The sequence below is a fragment of the Salvelinus alpinus genome, chromosome 10 (genome assembly GCF_045679555.1).
Source record: "Salvelinus alpinus chromosome 10, SLU_Salpinus.1, whole genome shotgun sequence".
Taxonomy (NCBI): Eukaryota; Metazoa; Chordata; class Actinopteri; order Salmoniformes; family Salmonidae; genus Salvelinus; species Salvelinus alpinus.
This window is the reverse complement of record NC_092095.1, coordinates 3,725,493-3,737,532: the sequence shown is the minus strand read 5'-3', so window position 1 is coordinate 3,737,532 and position 12,040 is coordinate 3,725,493. Positions and strand designations below refer to the sequence as shown.

Genomic DNA, 12,040 nt, shown 5'->3' with positions numbered 1-12,040 from the left:
GTTTTAGTTTATGTTGCTGCTCCATCACTCTGTTATAGTTTCTGTTGCTGCTCCATCACTCTGTTTTAGTTTCTGTTGCTGCTCCATCACTCTGTTTTAGTTTCTGTTGCTGCTCCATCACTCTGTTTTAGTTTATGTTGCTGCTCCATCACTCAGTTTAGTTTATGTTGCTGCTCCATCACTCTGTTTTAGTTTCTGTTGCTGCTCCATCACTCTGTTTTAGTTTCTGTTGCTTCTCCATCACTCTGTTTTAGTTTCTGTTGCTGCTCCATCATCTGTTTTAGTTTCTGTTGCTGCTCCATCACTCTGTTATAGTTTCTGTTGCTGCTCCATCTCTCTGTTTTAGTTTCTGTTGCTGCTCCATCACTCTGTTTTAGTTTATGTTGCTGCTCCATCACTCTGTTTTAGTTTCTGTTGCTGCTCCATCACTCTGTTTTAGTTTCTGTTGCTGCTACATCAGTCTGTTTTAGTTTCTGTTGCTGCTCCATCTCTCTGTTTTAGTTTCTGTTGCTGCTCCATCACTCTGTTTTAGTTTCTGTTGCTGCTCCATCACTCAGTTTAGTTTATGTTGCTGCTCCATCACTCTGTTTTAGTTTCTGTTGCTGCTCCATCACTCTGTTTTAGTTTCTGTTGCTGCTCCATCTCTCTGTTTTAGTTTCTGTTGCTGCTCCATCTCTCTGTTTTAGTTTCTGTTGCTGCTCCATCACTCTGTTTTAGTTTCTGTTGCTGCTCCATCTCTCTGTTTTAGTTTCTGTTGCTGCTCCATCACTCTGATCTAGTTTCTGTTGCTGCTCCATCACTCAGTTTTAGTTTCTGTTGCTGCCCCATCACTCAGTTTTAGTTTCTGTTGCTGCTCCATCACTCAGTTTTAGATTCTGTTGCTGCTCCATCACTCTGTTTTAGTTTCTGTTGCTGCTCCATCACTCTGTTTTAGTTTCTGTTGCTGCTCCATCACTCTGTTTTAGTTTCTGTTGCTGCTCCATCACTCTGTTTTAGTTTCTGTTGCTGCTCCATCACTCTGTTTTAGTTTCTGTTGCTGCTCCATCACTCTGTTTTAGTTTCTGTTGCTGCCCCATCACTCAGTTTAGTTTATGTTGCTGCTCCATCACTCTGTTTTAGTTTCTGTTGCTGCTCCATCACTCTGTTTTAGTTTCTGTTGCTACTCCATCACTCTGTTTTAGTTTCTGTTGCTGCTCCATCACTCTGTTTTAGTTTCTGTTGCTGCTCCATCTCTCTGTTTTAGTTTCTGTTGCTGCTCCATCACTCTGTTTTAGTTTCTGTTGCTGCTCCATCACTCTGTTTTAGTTTCTGTTGCTGCTCCATCACTCTGTTTTAGTTTCTGTTGCTGCTTCATCAGTCTGTTTTAGTTTCTGTTGCTGCTCCATCTCTCTGTTTTAGTTTCTGTTGCTGCTCCATCACTCTGTTTTAGTTTATGTTGCTGCTCCATCACTCTGTTTTAGTTTCTGTTGCTGCTCCATCACTCTGTTTTAGTTTCTGTTGCTGCTCCATCACTCTGTTTTAGTTTCTGTTGCTGCTTCATCAGTCTGTTTTAGTTTCTATTGCTGCTCCATCACTCTGTTTTAGTTTCTGTTGCTGCTCCATCACTCAGTTTAGTTTATGTTGCTGCTCCATCACTCTGTTTTTAGTTTCTGTTGCTGCTCCATCACTCTGTTTTAGTTTCTGTTGCTGCTCCATCACTCTGTTTTAGTTTATGTTGCTGCTCCATCACTCTGTTTTAGTTTCTGTTGCTGCTCCATCACTCTGTTTTAGTTTCTGTTGCTGCTTCATCAGTCTGTTTTAGTTTCTGTTGCTGCTCCATCACTCTGTTTTAGTTTCTGTTGCTGCTCCATCACTCTGTTTTAGTTTCTGTTGCTGCTCCATCACTCTGTTTTAGTTTATGTTGCTGCTCCATCACTCTGTTTTAGTTTCTGTTGCTGCTTTATCACTCTGTTTTAGTTTCTGTTGCTGCTCCATCTCTCTGTTTTAGTTTCTGTTTTAGTTTCTGTTGCTGCTCCATCACTCTGTTTTAGTTTCTGTTGCTGCTTCATCAGTCTGTTTTAGTTTCTGTTGCTGCTCCTTAACTCTCTTATATTAACTGTCTGGCTCACAGACCTGTGATTAGCTTCAGGGGTTTGTGTGTGTTTGTTCTCCATTCTCCTGAAAATGGTGTCGTCATACTCATTAAAAATATATATTTTTAACACAAACGCTGTGTGAAATTAATCTTAAATTTCATGTTTTACCCTAGTAGTTTGTCTGTAGTCTGTAGTTTGCAGTCTGGTATAGTGTTGTAGTTTGGTTTAGTGCTGTGGTCTGTAGCCATATTGTTTTTATTGTAGGCAGCAGTACCCCTACCAGCAGTTGGAACCAGTCTATTACACTGTGACCTGGTGGAAACTAAATTTAGACACATCTGCCCACTGCTTTTGCTCTCCAGGGCAGACTCTGAGTGTGTGTGTGACGATGATGGATGAGTGTCTTGTGATTAAGGTAGCGATACGGAAGGGGGGAACAGGAGTGAAAGATGACACATACACACTGACCTACACACTGCTCTGTGTGTGTTTGTGTGTGTGTGTGTCATGCGTCTGTGTGTGGCTGCCTGTGTGTGTATGACAGACACCGTGCCACTGTGTAGAACCAATATATAATTTATTGCAACAGTTGCTAAGGAATCCATCATCTCCTAGAAACCATTCTGATTATAAGGGAATATCAAACAATTAAAACATCACAATATTCTGATGACATCACAGTCCTCCGAATACATTCTGATGACATCACAACCCACCATACACATTCTGATGACATCACAACCCACCATACACATTCTGATGACATCACAACCCACCATACACATTCTGATGACATCACAACCCACCATACACATTCTGATGACATCACAGTCCACCATACACATTCTGATGACATCACAGTCCACCGAATACATTCTGATGTCATCAAAATCCACCAGATAAATTCTCCAGATAGTGTCTTGTTCACAATGACAGTTAAAGATGTAAAAGGTAGCAGAGCTGTAACAGTGCTGTAATGTTATGATGTCTGTTGGTGCGTTAGTAATTCACTCTGACTATCTAATCCTATTCCAGAGCACTCATCGTCTGAGTGTACCAGAGTCCAAAATAACTCTTTAATTTACCAGCACCCATTGAATATGAAAACGTAAACGTTGGCAAAGAAATGTAAATATATTGTTGTCAGCAGCACAATTACAGTCACCAATGCTCTGGATAGCATGAACACATCCTAACCAGCTCTGCTAAGGTGAATGGTCAGAGTGAGGTGTTCTCTCATTTAAGTCTGGAAGTAGCAAGCAAGCTAGCCAACTTCAGCCAGTTATCTTGGGCCCTTGACAGCCGTTGTTAGGTCAGAACGCTCTAATTAACCCTTCACCACCAGAGTGTCCAGTGCTCTGATTTCTCCAAGAGTGACACGCTCTGTATTGACGAATTCTGCAATCTTGCACGCCAAAGTGAATTTACGAACAAACCCTATAACTAGTCTGGTTGTAGTCTTTTCTATATGAGGTAACACAGAGACCTATAGCTACCAGGGCTGGATGTATTGTTATATTATAACCCTAAATTCACTGTATGGGAAATTAAACCAGTTATGGGTTTGTTGAAGTGGATGGCCTATTGCAGGTCACTAGTCTGGTATAGTTGTCTGTAGCTGATAGGGTTAGGTGTAGTCTGGTATAGTTGTCTGTAGTTGATAGGGTTAGGTGTAGTCTGGTATAGTTGTCTGTAGTTGATAGGGTTAGCTGTAGTCTGGTATAGTTGTCTGTAGTTGATAGGGTTAGGTGTAGTCTAGTATAGTTGTCTGTAGTTGATAGAAATAAAATAAATATATTATATTATATATATATATATATATTATAAATAAAATTCCATCAGTAGAAGATGCAGGGTGGATCTGGTAGTTGTAGTCCATCAGTAGAAGATGCAGGGTGGGTGTGGTAGTTGTAGTCCATCAGTAGAAGATGCAGGGTGGATCTGGTAGTTGTAGTCCATCAGTAGAAGATGCAGGGTGGATCTGGTAGTTGTAGTCCATCAGTAGAAGATGCAGGGTGGGTGTGGTAGTTGTAGTCCATCAGTAGAAGATGCAGGGTGGATCTGGTAGTTGTAGTCCATCAGTAGAAGATGCAGGGTGGATCTGGTAGTTGTAGTCCATCAGTAGAAGATGCAGGGTGGATCTGGTAGTTGTAGTCCATCAGTAGAAGATGCAGGGTGGATCTGGTAGTTGTAGTCCATCAGTAGAAGATGCAGGGTGGATCTGGTAGTTGTAGTCCATCGGTAGAAGATGCAGGGTGGATCTGGTAGTTGTAGTCCATCAGTAGAAGATGCAGGGTGGGTGTGGTAGTTGTAGTCCATCAGTAGAAGATGCAGGGTGGATCTGGTAGTTGTAGTCCATCAGTAGAAGATGCAGGGTGGATCTGGTAGTTGTAGTCCATCAGTAGAAGATGCAGGGTGGATCTGGTAGTTGTAGTCCATCAGTAAAAGATGCAGGGTGGGTGTGGTAGTTGTAGTCCATCAGTAGAAGATGCAGGGTGGATCTGGTAGTTGTAGTCCATCAGTAAAAGATGCAGGGTGGATCTGGTAGTAGTAGTCCATCAGTAGAAGATGCAGGGTGGGTGTGGGTCTGATGAGAAACCTGTAGTACTCCTCGAGTATCCCCAACAGTACACATTTTATTGTATCCCTGGACAAGCACACCTGATTCAGTACTGGAGGACAAGTTGGGAAACACAGCTGTAGGACACAGAAACATAAAGACTTAGCCAGGTTCTCTTTTTCATATTTTAATGTCACCTCTACTTAACCAGGAAGTCCCTTGAGGAAAGTATTTTTGGAGGGAGAGTGCAAGCAGACAGCACCATACAGTGTTCACAAAGTTATGCATGAAAAACAGTCCAGAGACACAACATACACTACCAAGTGCCTATTTATTGCCTTACCTCCTCACGCCATTTGCACACACTGTATATAGACTTTCCTTTTTTTATTTTGTGTTATTGACTGTACACTTGTTTATTCCATGTGTAACTCTGTGTTGTTGTTTGTGTCGCACTGCTTTGCTTTATCTTGGCCAGGTCGCAGTTGTAAATGAGAACTTGTTCTCAACTAGCTTACCTGGTTAAATAAAGGTAAAATAAAATAAATTAAAAGCCCAGATGAGTACTCATAACCCAAATAAGTACTCATAATCCAAATAAATTCTCATAACCTACATAAGTACTCATAACCCAATTAAGTACTCATAACCGAAGTAAGCACTCAAAATCCATAATAAGTACTCATAACCCAATTAGGCACTCAAAATCCATAATAGGTACTCATAACCCAATTAAGTACTCATAACCCAATTAAGTACTCATAACCCAATTAAGTACTCATAACCCAATTAAGTACTCATAATCCAAATCAGTACCAGTGTGTGTTAGTCCTTGGTGACCCATCGTAGTTCACTCTTGACGTTCTGCAGCTCTGATAGGTTGACTGCTGGACCAGGAAGCTTCATGGATCCTGGCAATGGCTTCTTCTCCTCTGGCGACAGGGCTGTGGCTTCCTGCAGAGGGTCTGGGGGAGGAGCCTGTACAAAAAGAGTTTCCTATTGTGTATTTACAGTTGAAGTCGGAAGTTTACATACACCTTAGCAAAATACATTTAAACTTAGTTTTTCACAATTTCTGACATTTAATCCTAGTAAAAATTCCCTGTTTTACGTCAGTTAGGATCACCAATTTATTTTAATTAAGAATGTGAAATGTCAGAATAATAGTAGAGAGAATTATTTCTTTCAGCTTTTATTTCTTTCATCACATTCCCAAAGTAGATGTCCTAACCGACTTGCCAAAACAATAGTTTGTTAAAAAGAAATGTGTGGAGTGGTTGAAAAACTAGTTTTAATGACTCCAACCTAAGTGTATGTAAACTTCCGACTTCAACTGTAGGTCCTCAAGCAATATTAGTGTGTGTGTGTGTGTCTGACCTCCTCTGTGTCTACAGTCTCCTCTCTCCTCTTGACAGGATGTCCCGCCCCTGGACGCAGCGCTCCCATCGGAATATTTAGATTTGCCTGATGGACAGGAGCAACAACCAATCAGACACAGTCAACCCTCAAGAGGCCACATGTACAGCGTTCCAATTGCCTGTCCTTTCTCCTGAAATGCATTCGTTCACTCCTCAGCATTCGTTCACTCCTCAGTATTCGTTCACTCCTCAGCATTCGTTCATTCCTCAGCATTCGTTCACTCCTCAGCACACATTTAAGAGCATTGGATTGGTGTAAACCTGCTCTAGACTCTTTGCAAGTTATTTACTTATAGATCCCTGAGTATTGTGTGTGTATTGACTGATGTGTGTGTGAACCTGGTGTCTGTCTTGCCACAAAACCATCTGCTTTGGTTACAGACACTACTTCCTGGTTTGGTCCTGTTCTATTAAGAGTATGGAAATGAAACACACACACACACACACACACAAACACAGGGTGTGCTTAACATATTATGAATGTCTATATTGTCTCATCTTATCTATCAACGTAGACAGGGCTCTAACTCTCCTAGCTCCACAATGAGATAGGGTGCAGGCCAGGCACCAGGCTGTTTGCCAGCCTGCCAGCTTAGTGGAGTCTGCCACTAGCACAGTCAGCTCAGCTTTCCCCATTGAGACTGTGTCTGTGCCTCAATCTTTATTACTTGCCCTTTACACGTCACTCCCTTTGGTTCCTTCCCCAGGCGTCATTGTTTCTGTTCCATGTCTGTACGTTGTACGTGTTTCTTAATTTGTGTTTATTTATTAAAACACTCGCTCCCTGAACTTGGTTCCCGACTCTCAGCGCACATCGTTACATACATGGACAAGTTCTGGTTTAGATCTTATATCAGTTTGTCTCTGTGGAGCGTTTGTCCGCATCTTCTTAACCTTGCAAAAATCTTAAACTTTTTTGTCAAAAAATGATGCAGAAAAGATAATCCATGCTATTATCACTTCTAGATTAGACCACTGCAATGGACTACTCTCTGGCTACCCGGATACAGCACTAAATCAACTTCAGTTAGTGCTAAATATGGCTGCTAGAATCTTGACTAGAACCCCAAAAATGTATGATATTGCTCCAGTGCTAGCCTCTCTACACTGACTTCCTGTTAAGGCTAGGGCTGATTTCAAGGTTATACTGCTAACCTACAAAGCATTACATGGACTTTCTCCAACGTATCTCTCTGATTTGGTCCTGTTGTACATACTGTACCTACACGTATGTTATGGTCACAAGACGCAGGCCTCCTTATTGTCCCTAGAATTTGTAAGCAAACAGCTGGAGGCAGGGCTTTCTCAAATTTAGCTACATTTGTATAGAATCGTCTGCCTATCCATGTGAGAGACTCAGAATCGGTCTCAACCTTTAAGTCTTTATTGAAGACTCATCTCTTCAGTAGGTCCTATGATTGAGTGTAGTCTGTCCCAAGGGTGTGAAGGTGAAAGGTAAGGCACTGGAGCGAGGAACTGCCCTTGCTGTCTCTGCCTGGTTGGCTCCCCTCTCTCCAATGGGAATCTCTGGTCTAACCCTGCACTACCTCTGTTCCTGGACAGCTACAAAGCTACAGGCTTTAGTTTAAATCCTGCATGAGACTGGGTCCTGGAGAGCTACAGAGCTACAGGTTTTAGTTCTAGTGCTGGTACTGGAGAGCTACAGGTTTTAGTTCTAGTGCTGGTCCTGAAGAGCTGCAGGTTTTAGTTCTAGTGCTGGTCCTGGAGAGCTACAGGTTTTAGTTCTAGTGCTGGTCCTGAAGAGCTGCAGGTTTTAGTTCTAGTGCTGGTCCTGGAGAGCTACAGGTTTTAGTTCTAGTGCTGGTCCTGGAGAGCTACAGAGCTACAGGTTTTTTTTCTTTCTTTTAAATTTTTTTTTTTACATACTGAGACAAGGATATCCCTACCGGCCAAACCCTCCCTACCGGCCAAACCCTCCCTAACCCGGACGACGCTATGCCAATTGTGCGTCGCCCCACGGAATTCCCGGTTGCGGCCGGCTGCGACAGAGCCTGGGCGCGAACCCAGCCCAGCCTGGGCGCGAACCCAGAGTCTCTGGTGGCACAGCTAGCACTGCGATGCAGTGCCCTAGACCACTGCGCCACCGCGCCACCCGGAAGTTAAAGGCTTTAGTGCTAATCCTGGTCATAGAGAATTACAGAGCTACAGGCTTTAGTGCTAATCCTGGTCCTATTGGATTACAGAGTTAAAGGCTTTAGTGCTAATCCTGGTCCTATTGAATTACAGAGTTAAAGGCTTTTGTGCTAATCCTGGTCCTAGAGAATTACAGAGTTAAAGGCTTTAGTGCTAATCCTGGTCATAGAGAATTACAGAGTTAAAGGCTTTAGTGCTAATCCTGGTCCTATTGAATTACAGAGTTAAAGGCTTTAGTGCTAATCCTGGTCCTAGAGAATTACAGAGTTAAAGGCTTTAGTGCTAATCCTGGTCCTAAAGAATTACAGAGCTAAAGGCTTTAGTGCTAATCCTGGTCCTAGAGAATTACAGAGTTAAAGGCTTTAGTGCTAATCCTGGTCCTAGAGAATTACAGAGTTAAAGGCTTTAGTGCTAATCCTGGTCATAGAGAATTACAGAGTTAAAGGCTTTAGTGCTAATCCTGGTCCTAGAGAATTACAGAGTTAAAGGCTTTAGTGCTAATCCTGGTCATAGAGAATTACAGAGTTAAAGGCTTTAGTGCTAATCCTGGTCCTATTGAATTACAGAGTTAAAGGCTTTAGTGCTAATCCTGGTCCTAGAGAATTACAGAGCTAAAGGCTTTAGTGCTAATCCTGGTCCTATTGAATTACAGAGTTAAAGGCTTTAGTGCTAATCCTGGTCCTATTGGATTACAGAGTTAAAGGCTTTAGTGTTAATCCTGGTCATAGAGAATTATAGAGCTAAAGGCTTTAGTGTTAACCCTGGTCATAGAGAATTACAGAGTTAAAGGCTTTAGTGTTAATCCTGGTCATAGAGAATTATAGAGCTAAAGGCTTTAGTGTTAATCCTGGTCATAGAGAATTATAGAGCTAAAGGCTTTAGTGTTAACCCTGCACTAGCCCTGGTGCTGGAAAGCTACATGCTTTAATTATAGTCCTGGTATTGGAGAGCTACAGAGCTACAGGCTTTAGTTCCAGTCCTGGTCCTGGAGAGCTACAGAGCTACAGGCTTTAGTTCCAGTCCTGGTCCTGGAGAGCTACAGAGCTACAGGCTTTAGTTCCAGTCCTGGTCCTGGAGAGCTACAGAGCTACAGGCTTTAGTTCTGATCCTGGAGAGCTACAGAGCTACAGGCTTTAGTTCCAGTCCTGGTCCTGGAAATCTACAGAGCTACAGGCTTTAGTTCTGGTCCTGGAAAGCTACAGAGCTACAAAGCTACAGTCATTGTCTTTAGTTCTGGACCTAGTCCTGGATAGCTTTCCAAGTTATTTCAAACAAAAAATCAAATGTGATGTTGATGAATCATTGTGGAAAACTATTTGGATTTGAAAAAAGTCATTAACGTAAGGACATTTAATATTTTTTCTCACCTAAATCCAATGACATGGGGACATTTTTTGTTGATTTCAAATTGAATTCACATTTGTTGACAACTCAAACGAATGTAAATCAAAGCTAGATGTTGAACTGATGTCTGTGCCCAGTGGGAGAGTTACAGGTTGTATTTCTAACCCAGCTCTAACTACACTAGACTAGTGGGAGAGTTACAGGTTGTATCTCCAACCCAGCTCTAACTACACTAGACTAGTGGGAGAGTTACAGGTTGTATTGAGGAGGTCCCTCTGTAGTGTCATTTATATTTTAAACAAAATAACTACTGTAGATGGATTCAAAACAGTTCTATATTTTATTGAGAGAAATTAAACACTCTCACACACACACTCTTACCTGCAGGGCTTTGACGTTGGACGATGGTTTAGACATGTTGCTCGTTCAGTCAGTCAACTATCCTGCAGGAAATACAAAGCATTGAGAAGGGTTAGGGTTTAGAGTTAGACAAGTGAGAGAGCCTGGCTCAGATCAAACTGATGAGATTAGACCAGAGACTGAGTGTGTTTGTGTGTGTGTGTGTATGTGTGTGTGTGTTGGGGGTGGGGGGGGGGGGGGGCATTGCTGTCATGTGGGTTCAGGGCCTGGGATAGTATTTCAGTTGCCTGGCGACTCCCAAAGAGAGAGGCAGGTACAAAACTAACACCTGAATAATTTAACAGACAGAGGGAGTATAGATAGAGGGAGAGAGAGAGAAGAAAGAGAGGAGAGATAGCAAGGGGGAGAGAGCGTGGGGGAGGGATAAAGGGAGAGAGAGGGAATGGAGAGAGAGAGAAAGTTAGAGAGCATGGGAGGGAGAGGGAGTGGAGGGAGAGGGAGTGGAGAGAGTAGGAGAGAGTGGGAGAGAAAGAGGGGAGGGATAAAGGGAGAGAGAGGGAGAGGGGGAGAGAGAGGGGGGAGAGAGAAAGTTAGAGAGCAGACAAGAAAATGGGAGTGGGGGAGGGAGTGGAGAGAGTAGAAGGGGGAAGGGAGCGAAAGGGAGTGGAGAGAGGGGCGAGAGAGAGGGGGAGGGATAAAGGGAGAGAGGGGGGGAGGAGAAAGTTAGAGAGCAGGGAAGAGAGTGGGAGAGGGAGAGAGAGGGAGAGGGAGTGGAGAGAGTAGGAGAGAGTGGGAGAGAGAGGGAGAGGGGGAGGGAGAAGAATCCATAGAATCTAAGCTCTCCTGGGGAAATTGGAACACACTGAACAAACAACAGCACCAACAGGTATCTATCAAAACCCAGATGTATGGGTAAACCACTTCTCCAATCTTTCTCGCTCTATAACAAACAACAAACAACAAACAGCAAACAGCAAAAACACATAAATGATCAAATATCAATCCTAGAATCAACTATTAAAGACTACCAGAACACACTGGATTCTCCAAATACATTGATTGAACTACAGGACAAAATACAAACCCTCCAACCCAAAAAGGCCTGTGGTGTTGATGGTATCCTACATGAAATTATAAAATATACTGACCAGAAATTCCAATTGGCTATACTTAAAAATTGTGTGGTTTTTGGGTCCACTGTGTGTAGGTGAAAACAAGTAAAAATTAAACAAAAAGATGTTCTGTGTGCCTTCACTCTGTCTTCCTCCTCCCTGGGCCTGCTGTTTCAATGCCAAGAACCTGTCTGTCTCCCTGCCTGTCTGCCTGTCTGCCTGTCTCCCTGCCTGTCTGCCTGTCTCCCTGTCTCCCTGCCTGTCTCCCGCTTTTCTTGCACTTTTTACACCTTGTAGTGTGTGGTCCCGTGTGGCTCAGTTGGTAGAGCATGGCGCTTGCAACGCCAGGGTTGTGGGTTCATTCCCCACGGGGGGACCAGGATGAATATGTATGAACTTTCCAATTTGTAAGTCGCTCTGGATAAGAGCGTCAGCTAAATGACTTAAATGTAAATGTGTGAAACTACACAATGTCTTGCGGGAACCTGCAAAATGTTATTGCAACTGTAACGCTTGTCCTCGTCTGAAGAGGAGCATGGATCGGACCAAAACGCAGCGTGGTTTGAATACATACTTGTTTTATTAATGAAAGACGAAGACGGAAAAACTCTTAAACAAACTACAAAACAAATAAACGACGTGAACAGACCTGTACATGAGAACATCAAACACGAACGAACAAACGAACGAACGAACAAAAACAGTCCCATGTGGCACAAATACTGACACAGGAACAATCACCCACAAACAAACAGTGAGAAACAGTCTACCTTAATATGGTTCTCAATCAGAGGAAACGTAAAACACCTGCCCCTGATTGAGAACCATATCAGGCTAGTTGAATGAACCCAACATAGAAACACATAACATAGAATGCCCACCCAGCTCACGTCCTGACCAACTAAACAAAGACAAAACAAAGGAAATAAGGTCAGGAACGTGACAGCAACACATTATTTCGATACATTGTAAAAAATTCTGTATTTTCCCAGACTCTACCCCAGCCAGGTGCAAATT

At 42.8% G+C, this 12,040-nt stretch overlaps 1 protein-coding gene across 2 annotated transcripts in view; it reads right to left on the bottom strand.

The window, feature by feature from the left end:
- Nucleotides 1-4,634: 4,634 nt before the first annotated feature.
- The window catches only part of smpx (small muscle protein X-linked), a 43,754-nt gene continuing 36,348 nt past the window's right edge, over nucleotides 4,635-12,040 (bottom strand). For both annotated transcript variants that reach the window (XM_071327900.1, XM_071327901.1), the window contains exons 2-5: nucleotides 9,933-9,994; nucleotides 6,013-6,099; nucleotides 5,452-5,613; nucleotides 4,635-4,772 (exon numbers count right to left, since the gene is read on the bottom strand). In XM_071327900.1, the coding sequence (XP_071184001.1) occupies nucleotides 5,461-5,613; nucleotides 6,013-6,099; nucleotides 9,933-9,968 (276 nt within the window). In that variant the 5' untranslated portion in view covers nucleotides 9,969-9,994 and the 3' untranslated portion in view covers nucleotides 4,635-4,772; nucleotides 5,452-5,460. The remainder of the gene's footprint in view (nucleotides 4,773-5,451; nucleotides 5,614-6,012; nucleotides 6,100-9,932; nucleotides 9,995-12,040) is intronic.